Source organism: Plutella xylostella, chromosome 29 (genome assembly GCF_932276165.1).
Source record: "Plutella xylostella chromosome 29, ilPluXylo3.1, whole genome shotgun sequence".
NCBI classification, from domain to species: Eukaryota; Metazoa; Arthropoda; class Insecta; order Lepidoptera; family Plutellidae; genus Plutella; species Plutella xylostella.
Window position 1 is genome coordinate 7,461,806 of NC_064009.1, and position 9,944 is coordinate 7,471,749.

The following is a 9,944-nucleotide window of genomic DNA, read 5'->3' on the forward strand; positions in this document are numbered from 1 at the left end:
ATTACAAAATCGTTAAGCGTAACTCATTGGATTTTACACTAAAGCGTCATTCATTCGTGAGTTGTAAGAGTAATATCATTAAGTATAAAATTTGATTGCCACATTTTTGTCTTCGACAGTACAGTGCCTATTGGCCCGCATGGCACGTGACTCTCGAAAGTGTTCACAAATCACAAACGTTTTTTGACACACGCATTTATAAATCGGTTATTATTATAGTGCCACAATCTTATCTGTGTTTAAACAAATATCTGCCCCATCTGTCTTATTATATCAGAACTAATTTTGTTTCTGTTCGACGTGGACAATTTTTTTATACAACAAATGTCGTTTGATATATTATATCCTCTTTCATTTACTATCGACCCTATATTTTGATTTAGGTATCTATACTTATGAATGTACCTAATTATAAAAATAGGTAATAGCAGAAATGAGTTGTCGTTTAAACCAGAAATAGGCAAAATTTAATCGATGGCATCACTGGATTCAATCATAGCGAAGTCGCCACCGGAACAGATAAGATTGTGGCACTATAGTTATTACCACAATAGTCTTACCCCCTCGTCCATAAAAAAAGTTACTGGACGCTTTAGCTATTGAACTGTTCTGTCACTCTCTGACAGAGAACAATTCGTTCTTTGACAGAGAGTGACAAAACAACGCAATAGCTAAAGCGTCCACTAAGTTTTTTATGAATAAGGGGGTTAGTCGGCCGAATTACTACGTTTAGTACAGTCATGGTTCATTGGCATTTTCTAAAAAAAACATAAATCAATTAAGTTGGTACTTATAACTGTCAGTTTCTGAATTAATAGCACAGGGGTGTGCATATCGCGAACTTGTTTTGACAACCGTTTTCGGATTCAAAGTGCTGACTTTTGAGGCTTGTGCAATTCAGGTTGCATCCCTGATTCCCCATTTGAAATGGGTAAATTAATTGTAATTGGTGTCTAAGTTTAAGTTACAGATACAAGGTTCAACTGATATTTTATTTATCATGGTGTCTTGTTGACCTTATGTATTTGTATAACTAGGAACGTCAGGTAGGTCTATTCATATTAATGTATTCTATAAATCTATAGATCCTACTTATCTACTAAAAATATCAATAAAGTGCTGTGCATCACATCCGTACAAATATTCATAAGATTTTAAATGAACTAGACAAGAATCCTAAAATGTTATTCTAATAATTAATATTATACATATTACAAGAACTTACATGCTATTGGAGTCTTAATTCTAGTTCTAGAGATCGGGAAATCCAATTTTAATGCTAAGAACATTCATTTTCATCATCATTATTAATTATAATTAGTGGATCCATCAAATAGGCAGGTAAAGGTATCTACTAGGTATTTCACTAAATTATGTGCGAAACTTATCGTGGTTAAAACATAGGTTTTACAATTCTAAGTATGTATACTGTAAAATTATTATAGTTACGAAAAATTACTCAAAATGTAAATTACAACGGTAAACTCATATATTTTTTACATAACATTTCGTTACCTGAAATGGGTGATACTTAGCTTGTTTAATAATAACGAAATTACTTCATTAATCTGTTCAAAACAATTCAGTTTCCTCTGGAATATAAATAATTCTTATTTTTTGTACATGTACCTATTTATAGTTCTGTTTCTTATTATATAGATAAGCGTAGTTTTAAGGAGTCTTGTTAATCAATAAAGTTAAGGTTGTGCATAAAAAGTTTCGTAAACTTGATCCATAAAAAGGGAATTATAAAAATATACACTCGTGGCTTTTTTAGTAAAAGTTCTCACATTTGGGTCCTGTTTTTCCACCACAGCACCTGTGAACAAACACAAAATTCTGCCATAATATCGTACATTTAAAGATGGGAAATCTTTAACAACACTTAATTACATTTTTTGAGCCGTTCGTGGAAAGTCCCTTTATTAGCTCGAGGTGTAACTTTATGAGTTTATGGCTGAAAAGGTCCCCGTTTTGTAAACAAATTTTTCCATATTACGTAGAATTAAACATGGAAAGACACAAAAAAAAGGATGTTCATTTTTTTTGTCGAGCTACTTAAAATAGCATCATCTTATCGAGCTATTTTTAAGTGTTTATTAGGCGTTTTCATCATTTGAAGTGACTTAGAGGTGAGATTGAGATGTGAGTGCGTGCAACTTACCCGTGACGCTAACCGCTAGAACTGCGTGGGGCCGGCGTCGAAGGATTCCTCGTTGATGAGGCGCAGCTTGACGGACTCGCGGCGCAGGTTGTAGCTGGTGGACACGTGGCAGTGCCTCACGTCCACCAACAGCTCCTCGTTCAGCTCCACGCCGCTCCGCTCCACGTCCGCCGCCGCGCTCGGCTTGCGCTTGTGCCGGAAGGAAGCCCCGCGCTGTGCCGAACTAGACCCCAAATACGTGCTGTCAGTTGCTGTATTCCCGTTCAACGTCTTCTCCTGCCCCGGCCCCAGCTGGTCCAGTGGGATGCCCCGCGCCTGCGCCGTGTCTATACACGGGATCAGCTGCTTGAACTCCTTGCGGAAGTTCTCGTTCATCCACGCGTAGATGAACGGATTGTAGCACGTGGAAGACATCGCCACCACGTGCGAGCAGAAGAAGATCAGGAAGTAGTACTCGAGGTGGATCGCGTAGATGTAGTAGTCGTTGCACAAGTTGATCAGGTTGAGCGGCAGCCAGGAGAAGCCGAATATGGTGACCATGGCGATCAGCATCTGGTTGGTGCGCCGCTTCCTGTTCTTGTCCAGCTCTTCCTTCCTGGAGTTCTTGTTGCTGGCGGCCTTAGCCTTCGCTCGGTCGTTCAGCTTGAAGCTCACGCACGTGTAGCACACGGCTATGACGATGAAAGGCAGAACGAACTGTAGTATCGACGTCGCCGAGCCAAATAATCGTCTTAGTTTTTCGGAAGGCCACGTCTCTTCGCAGTACTTTCCGTACGGCAGATCGTAATACGTCATGAATATCGCGTACGGCGTGGTCACCGTTATGGCGAATGTCCATATCATGATTATGACCGAGATGCAGGTTTCGACTTTCATTCTCGGCTTGAAAGGGTAAATAATTACAAAGAACCTATCAATAGCAATAGACATTAGTGTCAATGTAGATATGTATACGCTGCACCCTTGGGCGAAAGGCATTATGTGGCATAAGACGGAGCCGAAGTTCCATGATCCGCGGAATGAGTACAATGGCGTGAAGGGGACGGCGAAGATGCAGAGCAAAATATCGGAGAGAGCGAGGTTGGTGATGAACAGGTTGGTGACGGTCTGCATGGCGCGGTTCCGGATCACGACGTAGCAGACGAGCACGTTGCCCACGATGCCAAGGACGAAAATAATGGTGTAGATAACGCAGAACAGAGACTGGACGACTTTGTGGTCGATGATGTTCTCACGCGGGGGCCGGGGTACGTGCGGGGTGGAGAGGGGCGTGACGTTGCGGAGTATGTCGGACAGATTGCTGACGTCGAGCCCCGACTCGTTCATTGTTCGCGCTCAATTCCGCCGGAGACAAAAGCGACACTCGCCGGTTTATTGCGGCCTTTACGATGGAATTCGATGCGAGGAGTTAGCACCGGCAGTTTTAACCTGGAACAAATTAAAATAACAATTTCAAATCCACCTTTATATTCGTGGAGAGTTTTACAACGAGCAATAAAACATCTATGTAGAGATGTAAGAGATTCTGGGCATTAAATACTGATTTCGCTTTGATAAAATAAGCTTAATAACCGAGGGCAAAACTAATTTACAACGGTGGCAGACAGATATCGAAACTTTCAGTTTATACCTAGTCAAAAACAATTAAAGTATTAAATTTGTAATTTAATATATCATATTTCAAGTGTCTCTTATTTAACTTAGTTTTCAACGCAATATCAATATCAAGTAAATTGGATTTGTTTCTATTATTAAGAAAATACAATAAGCTGACGGATTGCTTTATTAGAGAATACACAAATTGTAATTTTTAGAGGTGTACTGGATATAATTCCGTATTGTTTAAACAGTCAATAGATACCGTATGTATTGAGTCGTTGACAATACAAGACATTCGCTGTTAAGTATCAACAATAGATGTAAATGTCCCATTATTACTCTCTGTTGAGCCCAGTAGCCGAATATCGTTGCGAGCTTATTGGCAACGGCCAGCCATTATTTATTTAAGCGACACGCAATAAAAGAAACCGTTTCAGATATCTATGGGGTCAAACAAATACTTAGAAAATACATTTGGGATCATTTACATCAGGATTAACACACTATATTCTAGCCTAGGCCAACCCGCACTAGGCCAGCGTGGTGGACTAGGCCTAAAACTTTTCCTACATTGGAAAGAGACCCGAGCCCCAGCAAACTTGTGATGATAAACAACTCCCTATAATATTTTAAGAATAAAATCTACAAACGAATACTATATAGTTCATACTGTCCAAGAATTTAACAAAAAAATGTCTACCTTGGCCACGAAAAGAAAATCTTATCTTAACTCTCTAAGCCTTTTAAAGGAGCTAGGGGAAACGGAAGAATGAGTAAAATTATCATACATTTGTACAATCGGGTCTAAATCTGGCAGAGTTCCAGCGCGCGCTTCCCAGACTAGAGGCCAACTCTGGTTTTACTATTATGATTTCATCATCAGCTGCGGTCGCTACACGGGTTCGTTATCGACATCGATAAAAGTGTTTAATGCGCGTTCCACCAATCACAGCACCGTATTTATGGCGAATTACGATATAGTGTAAAGGTCACTAAATCTACTCCCGATATTTATAGCGAACGTGTATAGCGGTAGCTTGATCATGACTGAACCTTGTTTTTGGCCCACGAAAATATAATGTCATTTCAGATTCAGGTTTTTACCAATTTTAGTTACCTCAACTCACTCCTACATAATTCCTCAAACACATAAACACGGACGAAAAAACTTCGGTCGGTTCGGTGAGTCGGAGTTTGCACCCTGCCATTTCATAGATGAGCTCTAAGCATAATTATATTTGTTCTCCTCTGAAGCGCGGTGGATGCGGTAGTATGGGGCATTTTGGGAACATAATTGGACCTGAATTTCACTAACAAAGCTTCAAAACTCATTTTATATTAAGTTAATATGCCTGGCCAAATTATTTGAGATTATATTCTATGAATATAAAATAAAATTTCAAAATTGGGCACGTTGTAGCTGTGGCTCATTCCTCTTCATAGCTTCTTACTATTAACACATTATATGGATCATGTTATCTGAATTAAATAAATAATAATAATAATAGCATTATTACTTTTAGTAGTACTCTGATTAAAGTCAACTGAGTAAAAATTACAATAATTTTATATGAGTGTAATAGCTGTCGAGTCACAGGTAAAAATAAACCTAGTTGTTATTCATGTCATGAGCATAACAGTCTGAGCAATTAAGCATGCGTCAACTCAATATGTGGATAGAAGGTGAAGGGTGTAACATCACGTGCATCTTATAATAAACGCCTGTAATAAATGAAGCATTCATAATCTGATACTTAAAATACACAATGACGCGGGTGAGACCGCCCACATACAATTAATACATATTAATATTTTTGCTCATGAAGGTTTATCACATCGCCTTCTGCAAGTAAGTACTTGCTTGAGGAGCATAAAAAGGGAATGTTGATTTTTGTGTCGCCTCCAGACATTTGAAAAACAAAAATCTGAAAAAACGAAATGGCGAATAATCGCTAGTAAATAAATACTTTTTTTTATAACAACACTGGAGCCAACAGCTCTTTTAATTTTAACAACAGCAGTGATTTTTGGTGTTTTTTCTATCACAGGTAGCTAATTTTAGCTAACAAGCAGGACAGATTTTTCCCTGAAGTACTATTTCTGTTTCAAGGTTTTCAATATTTTGATATAAAAAAAGAATTTTCAAAATCGGTCCATAAATGGCTGAGTAATCGGTGAACATACATAAAAAAACATACATACAGACGAATTGAGAACCTCCTCCTTTTTTCGAAGTCGGTTAAAAAACCCTAACTAAATTATAATACAAGCACACTTCACATGATATCAGCCATGTCTTGACATGATAATAATAATATCAAACTAAATTAACTCATCTTGTAGTACAACATGGCATTGTAAGCGATAATATATGATCAAACAGACAATCCGTATCAATTATCTCAATATCATACTTATGTATGTCAAAAAGGCTTAGTAGGTCGATCATAATATGATTATTATTTACTGATATGATATGATATTGTCTTCTTCTTCTTCTTCCTTGCCTTATCCTTATTTAGGGTCGGCTTTGTTGGTCATGTCACGCCATTTTACCCTATCCTCTGTCATATCCTCATTCACTCCACACTCTCTCATATTTTCTTTCACGCAATCAAGCCACGTCTTTCTTGGTCTTCCTCTCTTGCGCCTTCCTTCGGGTCTCATTTCCAACACTTTCTTTGTCACATAATCATCTTCTCTTCTCATGACATGCCCAAACCAAGAAAGACGATGGCTTTTCATCTTCTCCACTATAGGAGCCACTTTCATACTTCCCCTTATATACTCATTTCGTATTCTATCTTTTCTTGTAACACCACACATCCATCTCAACATTCGCATCTCTGTCACATGCATCCTTTTCTCATCGCATACTTTGGTTGCCCAGCACTCAGCCCCATACAACATACATATGATATGATATTGTGATCGACATAAATTAAGAATATTGACGTGAAATTGGTTGTTACTGAGAATTCTACTTTATGAGCTTATTATATGTATATTACAGAAGGGCTAGCACGGAGTGCATTTAAGACGTGACAAAAGTTTTGCATCGCGCTCACTCACTTCGCGCAGCCTCAAGAGCGAGCGCGACGGAGAACTTTTGTCACGTCTTAATAGCGCCCCGTGCTACAGGGCCAGGAGAGGAGAGTATTATTTGAAGTGACATTGTATTGACGTGAGTCTAAAAGTAAATTACAGTTGTTAACAATATGGTGACATAAAAAGTTACTTCGGCAAAAGAGTTTCAGTCTTGTGCTAATAAAAAACCATATTAATGTTAAGGGCAGACATCTTAGTATAAATAATATCTGTATCTGACAGGATGTCAACATATTCCTACTACTTAATGCATGCAAAAAAAGTCCAATTCCGATATTAATTCAATACCGATATTGAAAAAGCGTGTATTTTGTCCGGGATCCCGGTATTACGGGAAAAAAAACCGGCCAAGTGCGAGTCGGGCTCGCGCACAGAGGGTTCCGTAGCAGCAAATATAATAAACTTATTATGTCATTACAGTTAAATCAACCTATCTCAAAAACTATAACCGGGATCCCGGTATTACGGGAACCCGGTATTGCGGTATTGCATGCCCTAATTCCTACATACTAGTACTCTAACATAATGTACGTCTAAAAATCTGTTTTTACACAAACATAAAAGCATCAATGACAGCCACTCTTAATCGTACCTTTTTATTGCCCCTGTTCTAGTATCTTGTTAGCTAAAAGGTAATTTATCTGTGACAATAAAACCATGACTCTGTAGTTTGTACCGCCTGAATACATTTAGCTACAAAGATGGCGACTACCTTTTGTAGCATTTTTATCGTGTAAAATACCTACACCTAGAAAATGGGACATGACATAATGATAACGTATATGATGACTATGTATAATAATGTATGGCCTCACGAAAGGTAGATCACGATGATATCTGAGCGTAATACGTATTTAATATGTTTTGAAAACTATCTCGCAATGGAACCCTCCCCCTCAGTTTCACTAACAAGTTCAAACAACCGCGACAAATTAATTTAAACGTCCACGAAGTTCGTACGAGCCTAACCTCAATCTGAAACTTCATACGCCCTGAAGTTGCCCGACCTTTTGACATTTGTCGAACCACCGAAGTGATACCAAATTTAATTTTCACACCAACATAAAAGATATTACTCGTAAATGGGACACGAAAAAGCTTTTTGTCTCAGCCTGGACTGATATAATGCAATAATTAAATTGACTAGGTGATTCTTCCGAAAGAATACACGGTAAACAATGTAGCGTAATGTTGATAGATTACTTTGTAAGTAAATATCAATTAATTTCACTTGCAAAAAGTGGTTGAAAACATCGATCGTTCTCAAAAGCTACATTACCTGTATTAAAAACGAAGATATACCTACACACAAACATAAACAAATCAGTAAATTACAATATTCAAATGAGCTTTTAAGGTTATAATGAGCTACAATGTAAAAGATACGTTTCGGGGCGTTCCAACTTACATAGTCCGCGGAAAAGCGATGGGCAGTGTGAGCAACACATGTTAAAACAGCACAGCAACGAAAAATAACATTTGAAATTGGAATTAGTGTTCGAAATCACATTTATCTTGAGGTATTTTGTTTTTAGGAAATATCCAGCCAGTGCGTTGGCCCGAATGCCATGCGCGGCTCCGGGGGTGGCGCGCATGCGTACTCCACACGAGGAATGAAAGCGGGCAATTATCTCAGCCTAATTTCCGGTGCCGATAGGCTTTGTATAGGAAGTTTAGGGATTGGCCATGTCGTGTCGCCTGCGGATATTTCGGTCGTAATGACACGATATTTTCGGCGGCATCAAACTGTCCCTTTTAATACATTTATGGATCCGGTGTCTGACGTCAATGTGAATTCGTCGAAAAAAGAAATTAAGACCGTTGCTGTAAATATTAAGTATACTTACTTGATGTTTAGGGCTGACTATGTTTAGAATACCTGTTGTACCTGTTTTGTACCGAAACTTGTACATTATTTGTAGCTTGGAGGAAATATCGCTGCAATAGTCGATAAATTTATCGAAACTGATCACCAGCCCACACTAAGGAAGTGTTTGTCGGTGCCTCATTGTGTTTTAATTGTGCTCGCAGCCCGCGGACGACAAACGGTTTCCAGTTGACTTCCCCTGCCACGCCTGCACCGGCCCAACCCGCTATTTGCATGACGCAGTTACAAAGAAATATTATCAGGTGAAACAATAGGGAAGGACGAGCCTGTAATATTTTGTACAGCTGAAATATGTAGAGAAATAGGAATATAGATACTATGTCACGTACCTCTATAGACAAGCAACAACCAGACACTAAGGCAAACCTATGTTTGTTCAAACCTAAAAATAAGTTTGTCCTGGAGATTCACTACCGCCTATGCTACGGTTTTCTTTTCAATTGTAATACAGTACTTGCCTATAGTAGTTTATACTACACGTTTAAGTATGTATACTTGTATAGGCCGTCAAGGTCAAGGTCATCATTCTAGCCACGACTTTTATAATTATACGAATACCTTTATGTTTCGGGGGCCCACCTCGATCCAGATGGATAAACATAATATTCCATATACCTATATTTCTACCGGATATAAGATAACCTACCAAACTAATTTTCTTCTTCTGAAATTATTTGAACTTTAGCCTTTTTGAAACATGGATATAATTTGTTATTGAGGGAGGTTTTTCAAACAAACAAGCCTGTTATTGAATGTGAATGGCTGGCGGGAAGATTGATGAGTTTCCTATAAATGTATGAATTTATGTTGTTTAAGTTATGCACAGTTAGCATTGTGTACGCAATAAAAATAATTATTGGTTGTTGAAAAATAGGTCACAGCAGCTTGAATTTAATTCAATAGGCATACGAGCTACAATACTACTAACCATCTTCGCATCACCTTTTAAGATATACCTGCAGGCATTTCACTTTATTGTGAATACATATAGTAAGACCACACAAGTATATACCTACCTTAAATACCTATATCTCCTAATATACGCTTGGTAACGCGGGGCCACTAATCAATCACAGCGATTGGGTAGGATCGAATGGAACTAATTGCGACCACTCGAGACACTGTTGACACGGAATGAGTGAGACCTACTGAGAACTAAGTGGTCTAACTCCTTACTAAAACACA

At 38.4% G+C, this 9,944-nt stretch overlaps 1 protein-coding gene across 1 annotated transcript; it reads right to left on the bottom strand.

Moving 5' to 3' along the window:
* Window positions 1–542: 542 nt before the first annotated feature.
* LOC105393310 (prolactin-releasing peptide receptor) lies at window positions 543–8,430 on the bottom strand. Its single transcript, XM_011565046.3, has 3 exons — window positions 8,280–8,430; window positions 2,165–3,592; window positions 543–1,819 (listed from the first exon to the last, which is right to left on the bottom strand). Exon 2 carries the CDS (start codon window positions 3,488–3,490, stop codon window positions 2,180–2,182), a length of 1,311 nt encoding a protein of 436 aa, XP_011563348.2. The 5' UTR covers window positions 3,491–3,592; window positions 8,280–8,430; the 3' UTR covers window positions 543–1,819; window positions 2,165–2,179.
* Between the last annotated feature and the right edge of the window lie 1,514 nt (window positions 8,431–9,944).

Bases quoted from the DNA above. Each gene is read 5' to 3' on its own strand.
- LOC105393310 (XM_011565046.3), bottom strand. From the start codon at position 3,490: ATGAACGAGTCGGGGCTCGACGTCAGCAATCTGTCCGACATACTCCGC.